The 14,435-nt window shown below is 39.3% G+C and overlaps 1 protein-coding gene across 3 annotated transcripts in view; it reads right to left on the reverse strand.

Annotated features, from left to right (window-relative positions):
• Positions 1 to 4,833: 4,833 nt before the first annotated feature.
• Positions 4,834 to 14,435, reverse strand: part of LOC104576668 (regulating synaptic membrane exocytosis protein 2) — a 122,080-nt gene continuing 112,478 nt past the window's right edge. For all 3 annotated transcript variants that reach the window (XM_088529796.1, XM_088529795.1, XM_088529797.1), the window contains 5 exons: positions 10,335 to 10,476; positions 8,915 to 9,027; positions 8,109 to 8,210; positions 6,984 to 7,123; positions 4,834 to 6,551 (listed from right to left, as the gene is read on the reverse strand). In XM_088529796.1, the coding sequence (XP_088385922.1) occupies positions 6,333 to 6,551; positions 6,984 to 7,123; positions 8,109 to 8,210; positions 8,915 to 9,027; positions 10,335 to 10,476 (716 nt within the window). In that variant the 3' untranslated portion in view covers positions 4,834 to 6,332. The remainder of the gene's footprint in view (positions 6,552 to 6,983; positions 7,124 to 8,108; positions 8,211 to 8,914; positions 9,028 to 10,334; positions 10,477 to 14,435) is intronic.

Raw genomic sequence — 14,435 nt, forward strand, 5'->3', positions numbered from 1 at the left:
GAGAAAGACTTGGGTGTCATGGTGGACGACAAGGTGACCATGAGGCAGCAGTGTGCCCTCGTGGCCAAGAAGGCCAATGGGATCCTGGGGTGCATTAAGAAGAGCGTCTCCAGCAGGTCGAGGGAGGTGATCCTGCCCCTCTACTCAGCCCTGGTGAGGCCACATCTGGAGTATTGTGTCCAGTTCTGGGCTCCACAGGACAAGAGGGATGTGGAGCTGCTGGAGAGAGTCCAGCGCAGGGCCACAAGGATGATCAGGGGCCTGGAACATCTGCCCCATGAGGAGAGGTTGAGGGAGCTGGGCCTGTTCAGCCTGGAGAAGAGAAGGCTGAGAGGGGACCTGAGCAGTGTCTAGAAGTATCTCAAGGGAGGCAGTGAGGAGGATGGTGCTGGCCTCTTTTCCCTGGTGGCCACCGACAGAACTAGAAGCAATGGGCACAAACTGAAGCACCAAAAGTTCCACAGGAACTTAAGGGAAAATTTCTTGCCAGTGAGGGTGCCAGAGCCCTGGAACAGGCTGCCCAGAGAGGTTGTGGAGTCTCCTTCTCTGGAGATCTTCAAACCCGCTTGGACGCAGTCCTGTGTCACGTGCTCTAGGTGACCCTGCGTGTGCAGCGGGGTTGGACTAGATGGTCTCTAGAGGTCCCTTCCAACCTTAAGCATTCTATGATTCTATCCTTTGATAGATTGTTCATATAGATAGCTATCATTCATAGCTATATCCTTTGATCCATCTTATCTGGCTCTGCTTTCCTGCATGCAAAGCCTCTCAGACTACATCTGTAAATGAAGCCTGTCCATCCCCCGAAGCAGTGGCACATCCCATATGCACAGTGACACCATGAGCATCGGTCCCTGCCCTTGCTTTAACGCATGCCAGGGAACACTTTCTCCCAAACGCTTTTGGGGATAGCCTGGACCAGCACTAGTTCCAGTCTGGCTGGGATGGGAATGAAAGGGAAGAAGGAAGGGAGGAAGGAAACAAGGAAGCGTGAGTTTTGGCCAGACAGTAAGTCATGCTGATTGGTATCGGCACCAGCAAACAGGAGCTGGCTTGTGTTATTTAGCAGTACAGCTGCAACCTAAATGAATTTGTTCCAGAGGCAGGAACAGGCTGTCGCGGTGCTCCAGGAGCCAGGATGGTACCTCACTCATCTGCAGGTGAAAGCTGAGCAGCTGCTTGAGAGCAGAAATGCAGCGTAGATCTGTGCTATGGGCCCTGGGCAGGGCCAAGAGCAGCTGTGGGGTCAGCCTGATGTTCAGAGGTTTCAACGAGAGCTGCAGGGGTCTGGGGTGAGGGAGAGGGAGCTGCAGTGGGGAAACTTGTGCCTTCCCAACATTTTTGCCTTCATAATACTGAAATCCCTTTTCTCTCAGGTCTCAGGAGACCTGTTCCCCAGCTATTCTCCGGAGCAGGAAGGACATGGAATAGCACATTCTTTTATCTCTTTTGTATAGGGTGACATTGCAATTTTGAGAGGTAGTTGCATGTCCTAGCTTGGCAGCTGAATTGCCTTAGGCTTCCTGGGTAGCTGATAGGAAGGGTGCTCAAAATGGCTTTCCAGAAGATCCAAAATTAGAATTACCCTGTAGGGATTCTTTTTTCTTTCCATCAGCTGCAATTAAACGCTCTTAATTTTGGCTCTTTGAGTTTCACCTACATCAGATGCCTAAGGACAGAATGAGTGTCCATCTCAGACTGCGAGTGTGACTTGCTGAGCTGCATTGACACCCAGCTGTCGCAATTAAATTTGCTAATCAACACTGGTTAGGAAAGCAATGCTGCTGAGGGATGGAGGGAGAGAGAAAACTATATGCCAGATTATTCTGAATTTGCCGCCCAAGGCATCTGCTCACATTTTAAGTATAAATAAGCCACATATTAGATGTGGATGGTTCATGTGGCAGTCAGCCCAATCCTGCTCTCAGTTTGTGGATCATTACCAAAGAAAACAGAGAAGGAAAAACTGTGCCTAAGCAGGTAAAGAAAACAATTATTATATAAAAATGAGTTCTTAATTACCCAGATGTGCAATCAAAGAAAAACAGCTCTACAGCTGTGCAGATACTGTGATATTTACTGAAATCTCAGCATAATTCAATATAGGAAATAATGCATTAGAAATGAACGCAGTCTGCAGAAACTTGTTTCCCAGCACTCTTAATGTGGTGGTTCATGGAATATGGGACTTATTCTCATTTAGAAAAAAAAAAAAAAAAAAAAACAGTAATTTATCTGCAGGACAGCCGCCTGCTATCGAGCTGCAGCTAAAGTGTTAATTATCTGAAACAAAACAGGGCACCAGGAAAACCCATGGCCACTGTTTCTTTGCTGACTTTGCTTTCCTTCATCGTTCCTCAGTCTTCTTTTTATTCTTTTTAAGGTTGTAGTGATTTTTGGCTGCTGTTAGCACTCAGCCTAGGCTGATGTACTGGCAGGCATCATCCTGGCCTCTCTTCATCCCTGTGCCAGGTGCACTATCTGCATAGCAGGACCAGCTGTTTGGGTTTTGGCCTCCTAAGTGCTGGTGTTTTATTCTGCTTTCCTGTCATTGAATGAGGTCACCTTAATATAAATAACTTTATTAAAACACTGGTGGTTCTCTAAACAAAGCAGCAGCTAGAGAGAAGGACTTTGAAGAAGACATCTTATAGCCTATGGCCTTGGCCTGGCTAAGAGCTGCCCAGAGAAATAGTCTGTCCTTGTCAACTGTGCTCCCACCATGTGAAGTCAGCCTAGACCTCTGGGGAGCTGTCTCTAGAGCTAATGGTGTCTAGTGCCACTCAGCTCACAAAAACATCACTTCAGGCGTATGTATTTTTTGGATGGCACCTAATAAGCTGATCTTGGTTGCAGAGAGTTGTAGGATGCTTGTTTCTTTCTGTAGGACTTAATGTCAAATATCCTCCAGGTCATCGGTGCTCTATGATATGACTATTATGGGGGAACAACAGCTTTTCTTTTTCTTTGTGGTTGGGTTGGAGAGTGACCAGACAGTGCTGCCTTTCATTAATGTGCTGGCAAATTAACTCCCATCCATTTCCTTCCTCATCAGTCCATCTGCTGCAAGCCTCCTGCTGACCCTCATCCTAGTGTCATTCAGATAAAATTTGCTAATTATGGAGACTTTACTCTTATTCCTAGCTCCTGAGGCTGGGTTCACTTCTAAGTGCAGTTGACACTGAAGCCGCTGCGGTCATCCCTTCTGCCCTGTAGTCAATGCACTTATTGCCTTAGTGCTTCCTGGGAGAACACAGGTCAACCAGCGGAGCCAGTGCTTAGAACTGATGAATAAAGCTAGACTTAAGATTAAACCAATCTGTAGCTTTGCACTGCTTTTAATTAAGGAGAGGGGGGCAGGAAGGTGCTGGTGAGAGGGAGCAGAAGGCAATTCTGTGAAATGGTCTCCAAGATGTAAAGGGAGGATCCTGCTCTCCCAAGCCCTGCACCACCGGCCAGCCTGTCTCCTCCAGGATTTGCTGAGGGTGACGGTGCCTATTTAAAAAGAGCATCCAAGGGACGGTGACAGTCAGGGACATTGTCCAAGCCCCACTAAAGAGGGTGCCAACCAGCCCAGCAAGGAAAGAAACAGAGCACCGCACATTCTGTAAAGAAAATGTTTTATTTAAAGTGTTAAATACCATCACCAGAATGAATTTGATTTACATTGGTTGGTGTTCATTAACAGGCCTAATCTGCCTTTTTTTTCTTTTTTTTTTTCCCCAGCTGTAATTCCTTTCAGCTTTTTAAAACATACTATGTACAAGACAGCAGTGATCACTGGAATAGTGCTACTTACATGACTAAACCATAAGTAGAGTTGCAGATGTGTGAAAATTAAAAAAAAATACATTTTTTTTTTAAATAAATACTGCATAATGACAAGTATGTACAAATCTTCCATGCGTCATGTCCTTGGTTTTAAAATTTGAAATAATTTATATAGGACTATGTATACAAGAATGTGTGAGTGCAGCTCACAGTTCCAGGAAAATTGTTATGTATTTTTCTTTAATCATAGGGGATACTGTTGACAGCATGTGGCATTATTTGTTTGTTTGCTGGTAGACAGTGTCTAAATTATTTCCATAAATACAATGTTTACCAGTCTGTCCATTAACTTAACAATAATCCTTTATATATTCTCTGAAGACAAGACACAATCTTGATTTATATGATATTGCACAAAGTAAAAGGCATTTTAAGTGATACTATTATTACTTTTGCCCTCTGAAGAGGCTTGTACAATTTTTTAATGGGAAACAATAGATTTTCAAATAAAATCAGAATAATTCTGTGTGGCCTTAAAGGTAATACAGATTTCAAAAATTATTGCAAGGTTTCAATATTGAACCTTAAATAGGTATTAAAGGCATATAAAGACCCAGAAAAAATGGGACAATTTGCTATTAAATGTTAGCCAGTTACATTCCCTTTAAATAATGTAATTTAATGAGAAGCTTGAACTTGCAGCACCACCCAATGGTAGTTACTGTCTGCTACAGAAAACAGGTTTTTGAAGCTCTGTTACCTGCACTGTGGGTTCTGGTAATGGTGACAAATAATTCTTCGAGAGGTACTGATAAACTTTCTTTAAGGCTATTTTATGAACCAAAGATTGACATTTTTCTGACTGATATTACCAAATTATAACTTTTCCAACACAAATGTAGTCCATGAAAATTGAACTGTACAGCAGAATGGTAAGAATTAGTAACCTTTTGTTGTTTTTATAAACCCAAGAACGTAGCAATTTATTTGGTTTAGTGCAAATAAAATTATTTGAATTTATTCAAAAAAAAAATCAAACATTTACTTAGTTTTTCTTCTTCCCAAAACCTTCAAGAAATGATAGTTCAGCCTTTGAATGAATGATGCTGGTGCTGAAAACAAATTTATTGACAACATCTTACAATGGTCATATGGTTCCAGTATTTTGCTGTAGAATTCAATTTGAAGGTGAGAAAAAAAAATGAAAATAAGTTACCATGCACTGTACAATAAATTGCAAAAAGTTCAAATATCTTCTTTATCAAATACATGCTGAATTACATTAATGTACTCCCAAGCCATGTTGCAAAATCCTTTTCAACATGCTTGAAAAAAAGTTCTTAAACAATATTTTTTCTCAAATAATTCAGAAATGCAGAACAATCTGCAACCCTGAACCAAATATGGGGCATAAGAGAGTAGTAAGTCAAAAGGTAGCCATTTCAGAATATGATGATCATCCTGGGAAGTTGAGGGGAAAAAGAGCAAAAGGAAAAAGGGAGATTGGAGGAGAGATAAAGAAGGAGGTAAAAGAAGTGTACAATTTGCACATTATGTTGAACTTTACAAGGCTTGTACCTTTTACATTTAAATAAATTTAATATATTACACTTATTTCTTGTCACATAAACAGAATTTTAAATATTTGCTAGAAATTATTTTTAATATAAGTCTGCAAAAATACAGACCATGACTGGTTTAAAGAATGATAAACGTGGTGTGTCTTTGTATCACCCTGTTGCATTCTCTTCCCTTTAAAACCATGCACTAGTGAAATTTATTTTTAAAAATAATATAAATTGTTGAAAATGGCTGATTTATTCTTTTTTTCTTTTTTTTTTGCAAGTTGCAGCCCCAAGAAAATAATTTAAGTGTTCAGCTAAATCTGTGTCCATGCAAAAAAGTTTCTTTAATTTCATACAGTACAGTATATCCACAGAATTTTATTTTTCAGAGAGTCCATCGCATCTGGGGTTTCACTGTAACTAGAGCTGGAGCTGGGAAGCCTGTCACGTTTAAGTCTTGAACCCTTCCCATATGGAGAATTTTCGGAATTTTCAAGTGTTTCACATGACATCTGACTTTTCCAGCGCTCTTATATTCTTCCACTGCTCTTCCAAGGTCTGCAAATCCACTTGTGACAGGACTTCAAGGGAGGGAAACTCTGTTTCTGTGGCATAACCAAGCTTCAGGAAAGGGAGGGCGGATAAATAAAGAAACAGGAGCAACAAAATAGATATGCCATTGAAAAGGACTTTTGTTGCATGAAACAGATTGATTCTTTTAGTTTGGTCCATGGCTTCGGGTTGGACCAAACTTGAGTGTCCCTGAACTCCAAACCTGTCAGTCCGTTACCAGGTCAGTCCTTCACCTGAGGGCCTTCCATAGGGCACAATGTGTGCAACTTCCTTGAGAACACAGGATCGCGTTGTAGCCCTAGAAACAGGCTCAGAAGACACAACATTAAGCATGCAGTGTTACCAGGGTTGGCGACCTGTGATTTTTGTGTTGTTTTTTTATTTTTTGGAACGCTGGTTGCTATGAGAACAGTTTCACAGCTGCTATGAGCGAGCGTACGAAGGTCCCGTTGAGCTTTCCAGAGAGGATTGGGAGGCTCTTCTAGTGAGAGGAGCTAAAGTTGGGTCTACTAGGGAAGAAGGAGGGAAAAGTTTGAACCACCCAATCACCATGTTGGACAGGTCCAGTTCATCTAAAAGTATCTGTGCCACTCCCATAAAGGATTTGTGATCCATACGTCCATAGTCTCCCCAAACAATTATCTGTTAGAGAAGGAAACAAAAGACAACAGAAGTTTCAACAAAAGCTATAAAAACTGCAATGTTCTTGTTCAAAAGCCTCCGCTTATTTTATCATAGCAAGGAATGTGATGTCTGACTATGCAAATATTACCATGATGCAGCAGCAGATGTGATCTGGGCACTAATTTATTCATACTAAAGAATGCCCAGCGAGATAAGGCACCCATACATGCAGCAGAGACAAAATAATCTAGAACTAACTTTTGCTCAGCACTTTGTACTTGCATGAGCACTGCAGCATCATCAGCAGATGTTGCTTATATGACTTACGTGCTCAACAAGTGCTTGAATCAGCAGAACTTGCCAAACGAACCATGAAAGTCTGAAGCTCATTCACTGAGAACTGTGCAGGTAGCATGTTTGCAGATGCAGGAAAATATTGATGCAAATTACCTGTAAAACTTTTCCTTGGGGACTTTCTTCAAATGATAGAAGTTGCTGATAAAGCGGTTCCAGTGTTTTTCTTGCTACCTTTGTTTTCTTTTTGGCTATGCAGACTCCATTTTCTAATAGATACACCTTTACATATGGTGCTGAGGAGGAAAGTAAATAAAGGACAGTAAGTAAAGGACAACTCCAGATTTTTTTCTGCATAATAAATGCAATGTTCTACTATCATAGGCTAAAATCCGCCACTTAAAGGCTATAGTGCTTATATGAACATATTTTCACCAACAATACTAACATGTACTAACATGCAAAGCATTCATGCATTTCATTTACTTTATCTTCCTGGTATACTTTTTTCTCTAATTCCTTTTATATAATTCTTTTGCCATGATATAACTCGGATTTTTGACCTGGAAAAAATCTGATACCCCTATATATAGTATCCCTATTGTAGTTTGCAAAATAGGTCTGTTAAGTAAGTGAATGACTTGCACTGACTTTGGTGAGATGTGGATAAATGCTCCAAATTGTTAATAATTTAAAATAATGTACAAGGTGAAAATCAGTGGAGAAAAGACTGACATGATTTCTATTTTGGCAGAAGAGCTTGCTAAAAATATCATTATATCGTCCTTTTCATACAGTGCTATAGGACATCAGACTATAAAATAAGGAGTAAATATCAAGTACTGGTCTAATTCTCACAGTAGGTTCATATTCCACACATCTTGTTAATTCCCTCTTTCCTCCCTAAGACTCTTATATCACATTTTCAGCACAGCCTTCTCCTGTGCCTCATAGCCAAGGATGCATTTGCTGTTACTAAAATAACTTTAGGGTTTTTTCATAAAGTAGACAAAGTATCTCCTGAGATTTAAAACGTGCCTAAAGTGCTCTGGAAGTTTAAAATGTAAATCTTTAAAATGATCTTTTGTACTTACTGCAAACTTTTCTATCACTTCAGTGTGTTTTTACATTTCAGTGTACAATACCATAATCTACTCTTAGGTGTACGTGCTAAAAGATTCTCTCCACTTAAGTTGAACAGTAAAGCCACAGAAGTTGGGAGAGGGTGGTGGTGAGTGGTTTTTTTTTGGTGAAATTTTATTCATGTTGCTTCTTTCTTACCTGGCAGTGTCTTTGAACCTGGTTTGACAACAAGGCCACGGGCTCGAATTATTTCTACTTCCAACTGTCCTTTCTTGTCCATCATTCCCACCTGGATATCTCCTAGGAAAGAAAAAGAAATCCCGGCTTTGTAAATCAGAAATATCTAATCATGTTAACCGATATAGAAAGTTCTACACTGAGTATGTGGTAGCATTTTTCTTGCATTATACCAGAATCATCATAGTTTTAATACTAATAGATAATTTAAGACTTAGCCTTTTCACAGCTATTTATATTAATTATATAATACATTACATTATATTAATTATATTAATACATTACAAAACAAACAAAAACAAGCAAACAAAAACCACAAAAAACCTGCAAACTGCCCGAATCATTTCAAATTATATCCCTTCCTGTCTCGTGAATTCCAGAGAAATACAGACAGCAAGGGAATTACTACAACTCTGTAAAATTGCTTGAAATTTCTTTTTGTCATGGTTCTAGTTAAATTAAAAAAAGAGAAAGTATAAAAAGTGATTCAGAGAAAGAATTAGTCTCATTAGCCACATTTTAAAGATGTGAAAACTAAAGAACAGACAAACAATGATTTTTTCAATACATCTTTCTACTTCTGACCGTCCTAATGAGCACCCACAATTACGATCAATTTTGGCTGAACTTGAGGTTATTGTTCTGGTTTTAGATGAGTTGTCCAAAATCACATGGCAGTATGTGAAGAATTAGAATCCAAATCATTTCTGTGTCCTAATTACTAGACCCAGTTGATGATGTTGCATCTGTGGGACATAAATACTTACCCATAGATGGTGTCGCCAAAGTCTGACGCCCTACAAGCTGAGCAGGACCAAGTCCATCCAGAAAATCACTGAACTGGCTGTCTGCGGCCAACCTCACGCCAGGGAAAATCAAACTAAAAGATAACATCGCAAAAATCAACAAATATACATGGAATTTTGTCCATTTTTCTTTTCTATACTTTTTATCAGCATTTTTTTAGCATTTTTACTTTTTGGTACCACTGCTCATGAAGAATTTACTTGCACTGACAAGATTACAAAGCAATTACTAAAATCTTCAAAATATCCTAGTGTTCCATGAGTAGCAATTCATCCTCCAACATATAACTGAACATGTGAAGTAAGCATGGTTTTTCATTTCAAAAATAGTATTTTTCCATCATGCTCCTTTTCCCCAATATATCAAAGATGCTTGTTAATTACTGCAGTATTCATATGAGATCAGTTCAGTAAGATGCTAATACCAGCCCTTAACAGTAATTTAGCTACACAAGAGTAAAATTTCTCAGGAAACTTTTCTCAGTCAATGTGAACTCAATGACTGCATGTCAAGAGTATTCACTGAGACAATTATGTTAGACTGAATATTGATCATTGTTTATAAAAGCAACTTTTAAGTGAGCATTCATTATGAATACTTTTCTAAAATATCTCTAAGAATGACACATATTCAATAATGGTACTTAGGTGGTGAATAACCAAGTAACTTAAAATTCAGGTTCAGAAAACTTGCCATAAATTATCCGAGAAACATTTCAAGGCAACAATTATTCATGGAAACTATCTGATCAATAACTCTCTAAGGAAAAAATGGTAATTTCCTAGATGATCAATAAAAAGACAAAGAAGCGAAACTAGTGAAATTTGTAATGACTGACCATAAATAGATATCCATCTCAACCACTTAAAATACATCACCTTGGACACCAGCTCTGCAAGGTGCATCGTCCAGAGCCAGTATATTGCCTAGGGGCTCTGGATACTATTAATAAATCTATTCACAGTAAGATTTTTGTTGGAAAAGCTTTGAACATCCTATTCATAGGTTGTTTAACTTGTGCCTTTCAGAAAAGCGTAATACAGGAAATAGATGAAAGTTTTATGACGATGGAAGTTTCTCTATCCAGAACACTTCTTCAGGATTAATTAGCACATTTTTTGATAAACTAGGTTGAACCTAGTGAAGGTCATCTGGAAGTGGAAGAAATTTCATCTCTCTGGAAATACGCAAGGAGATGCACGTGAAGGGAGAGCTTTGCTGAAGAGAACCTGTCCTTTTCTTGTGATCTACACACTGCACTCGACCCGTTCCCGCTCCTCCCAAACTGCTGCTCCTGTCTGGTCTCCCCGGTGTCTGTAACATGGTGCAGGGCAGAAATGTCAGGGGGAGCATCAGTAATAACTCCTGCTTTCTGCTTACTTTCCCTCCGAGCTGTAGCTGTTCATGCTCCCGTCGGTGGATTCCCGGCTGGCCTGACGTGTCATCCAGTTCCTCATCTCCACAGCCAGCCCCGTCTCCGTGCTCCTCTGCACTGTACTCCGCAGCTTCTTACCACCTGCCTCTGAAGAGACAAAACACAAGTCTTCATGATAACGTGCTGTAATAACGGAGGGCTCCTGCAAAATCCCCAGCTGGGCTTGGATGGCACCTCTGGAGATCATCTGGCCCCACTTTGCTGCTCGAGCAAGGCCCGTTGCCCAGGACCGTCTCCGCTCAGATTGTGAATAGCTCCAAGGATGGAGACTCTGTAACTTCCCTACACAACCTGTTCCAGTGTTTCACCACCTTCCCAGTGAGAAAGTGTTTTCTTATGTTGAGACAGAACAACGAAACACAGATAGAATCATAGAATGCGCAAGGTTGGAAGGGACCTCTAGGAATCATCTAGTCCAACCCCCTGCACACGCAGGGTCACCTAGAGCACGTGGCACAGGACTGTGTCCAAGCGGGTTTGGAAGATCTCACTCCACACTGTAGAAAGAGCTAAAGGAATAAACTATTTATCCATACCAAATCTTGCATTTTAAAAATATGGAAATTTTAACAACAGGCAAGTAGAACAGTCTTCAGATCCTTTAAATAACTTAGTTCTGCCTTTTAAGGACAGACAGCATGCACAAAACACAAGTTCTTCAGTCTACAGTCTGCCCACAGAGGTAACCAAATTTACAGTTGCCATAATCCAGTGGGTTTAAAATATGCTTTCTCTGAATGAATACAACCTCTCTTAGGAACTCAATTAAAATATTACCATTATGTCAAATCCTGTAACATTTGAGGAATGTTCTAATTCAGCTGAATTATTTGATTTAAAAGCATTTGGTCATTATTTGCTAAATTAAGTTACAGACATCCATTAGTGAAGACAGCACATAACAAATCAAGAACTTTGCCTATTCTTCCCTCTCTCTTCTCCCTCTTCCCTTTACATTAGCTATTTTTATTTAATATCTAAAAAGTACAGTCTGTGTTGACTTTCATGCAGAATATGAAACTTTACTTCTAGCCCCAAGCTAGGCAATCATTGTATCTGCTTGCAGTTCTTAATTTTAGCTGTAAAGACAGTAAAGTGACAGGGTATAAGGGAAAAATATTGAGAAAGTAATGTAATAGCATTTTAGTGTAGGGATTTTGATCAAGACCTCAACAGGAACACATTTGAAATCCCAACCAAAAAAAGAAAACCCAAGACCAAAATGGGAATGAAGCCCCAGTTTCTTCCTGTCATGAGTAAGATGGCATCATTTCTGTTTTAACACTCTATTTCCTGCAATAGCGCAGACACTTTGGAATTGCATTCCCATTTCTTATAGCTGCTTAGTAGATAAAAAACCTGACTTCAGCACAGGGATGTGTGATATACTGATGACACTATAAAAGAGTAGTAATTCTAAACGGACAGGATACCAAATGACACTCAAATTCTAAGAATTAGAATTCTTAAAAATTGGTACACCGAGAGAATAGTAATATCCAAGATCCTAACGATATCTAAGGATAGACTGAAGTATTTAGCAGTAATGAGACCTTTTCATACCAGCGTAGTGAAGGATTCAAATGACACTGCTCCTTACAAGACATGGAATCATTCCTCAAGACCAAAACCTTCAATCATTACAAGGTATGTAAGAAATAACAGATGTAACAATTTTGTTCTGAAACACCGGCTACTCACATGAACTTAGTATCCAACAAAAAAAAATCTTTTTTTTTCTTTATTGCACCAAAATCACTTATAAACACGCCCATCAGTTTCTGGTGCAATAAAAATAAATTAAAAAAAAAAAAGTCCAATAGGACATTTGAAAGATGGAGGACAGAAGTCAACAATTTCATTTCTATTGAGTTATAAAGTTTTGAATGTCTGCGGTTTTTGCAATCTACATTAAACTCATTAAAGGTGGCAACTGACTTCCAACAATCCCAAGTTCATCAAAAATTCAATTACTCAGATCAAAGAAATACTTCCATAAAATTTCCTGAAGAAAACCTGTGCTATAGTTTAGCAAAAAGACTACACTGTGCTAGCATTTTTATGAAGAGCACACAGCTCCTGCGATTTCATCCTCTTTTCATTAAGATATTGTTACAGGATATTCTAAGTGCTCTTTTGATTAATTAGCGCTCATTTTTGTTTGATCCCACTCAGTGGTGGTCATTTGCCATTCACTGCTGCAAGCATGAATCCTCTCATCAAAATGTAAGGGAACATCTCCATCTTGCATGACTCTCTTCAGGTTTTCACATCCTTACCCCTTTACAAGACCTTGGAGTTTGAGATAAATATGATTTTCAATGCGATATACAAAGGAGAATACAGTTAGTATGGAAGATTTTTTTTCTGAATTGCAATTCTAAAAATGTACACCTTGACTCTAACAAAACATCCATAAAAACACAGCATCTGTTGTGTGACAATTTAGTTAGAAATTAAGGCAGAATTAGTGCATCTGCCATTCAAGTCTTCCCAGAAGCAGATGTTTCACTGCCTGTTCTTAGCATTCTTCTGTATCACATTTTTAAACCATTTTACATTCTTATATTCATTTGAACCAAGTGCTTTGATTCACACTGTAACAGGCCAACAGCTGATAAGGTGCAACTTTACTACAGAATGAAGGTTAAAAACTCACCAAAACCCAACTTTTATATAAGCCCTGGTCCTAATCTGGCATTCTTTAGACCCTTACATTGAATTCAAGGAGTGCTGAAAGAAGACTATGTGAATAACTATTCTCAAGTGTTCTGTAGAAACAGGCAGAGCAAGATGCAACCTTTCAGCAGGAAGGATCCTAATCATGATGTTGATGCTTCCTGAAACAAGAGTTGAAGATTTTAACCGCAAAAAGAGCAATTTGGAACAGAAGGATAGAAGAAGCCTCAGCTTACAGACATTTCTTAACCACCACTTTGGCGATGAGCATGCTTGCTGATTAAGCTTGGCTAAACTAATACGAAATAATATGCATTAGAAATACCTACACTTGATTGCCCACAATGCTAGCAATACTTTGGTCCCCAGAAAAAAGCAATAAATCAATTCGCCATGTAATTTAAACAGCAAAGGGGGTATATATAGGAATCGTAATTCATGTAGGAATCATACATTCTGAAGTACCTTAAAGGCAGGAAAGGCAACTAGAAAATGCAAGGCAGGTGCACCAAGAAACATGCATGCTGCAGCTGCCTGGAGCTCTCACTGTCCCACCAAACCCAGGCTATTTTTCCCTGAACCTGGCTAGAAATTAAATCCCCCTCCTCAGTCGTGTTGACTCAGCCAGCTGTGTGGCTGCACTCTGCACAGGATCGAGCCAGACACGAACAAGCCAGGAGTACTTTTAAAGTTGCTCTTTTCTCTTAAGGCAACTCCCCCCCAAAATCTGCATCATCAGTTTTGCAAACAGACATACAGGTGAACGAGTCCAATTGAAGTAAAGTTAATTTCTACATAAAAAACTTCGAGATGGATCTGCCACCAACACAGCAGTAAACACGTATCTACAACCTAAACTAATGTATCGGGTGACTCAGTAAACGTGCAGTTTGAATTTATAACTATAAAGAACATACACATTCACTTCACTTACACTGTTTTTTACCCCCCTCCCCAAATGAAAAAATGCAGAAAGTAGAGATTTTTTTTTTGCTAAGCATGCTGCTAACCTCCTATAATGGGAGGTGATTTTTTGAGCTATTTACCAAACTCCAATGAAGAATAGATTTTCTCCAAGTTATCAGCATCCTATTGTCCCAGAAATAAGAAATATCCCTCAAGTCCTCATCTCATCACAAAATATGGAATACATTAACTGAAAAAAAAAAAGGCTGGTTCAGATTCTTGTGGCCATAGCGCAAGCGATGGCACAAACTACATACAATAATTGCTTTGGTGTTTCTGAAAGCACATTCATGCTTACAGTTAATCACACTGGTAATTTAACTAATACGGTTACTGCAAATAGACTGCACAGGGCACATTTTCTAAATTACATGTGGAATTGTTTGTTCCCCAAATTTCTG

Source organism: Tinamus guttatus, unplaced genomic scaffold (assembly GCF_059628265.1).
Source record: "Tinamus guttatus ecotype Peru unplaced genomic scaffold, ASM5962826v1 Tinamus_guttatus_pri_ptg000346l, whole genome shotgun sequence".
NCBI classification, from domain to species: domain Eukaryota; kingdom Metazoa; phylum Chordata; class Aves; order Tinamiformes; family Tinamidae; genus Tinamus; species Tinamus guttatus.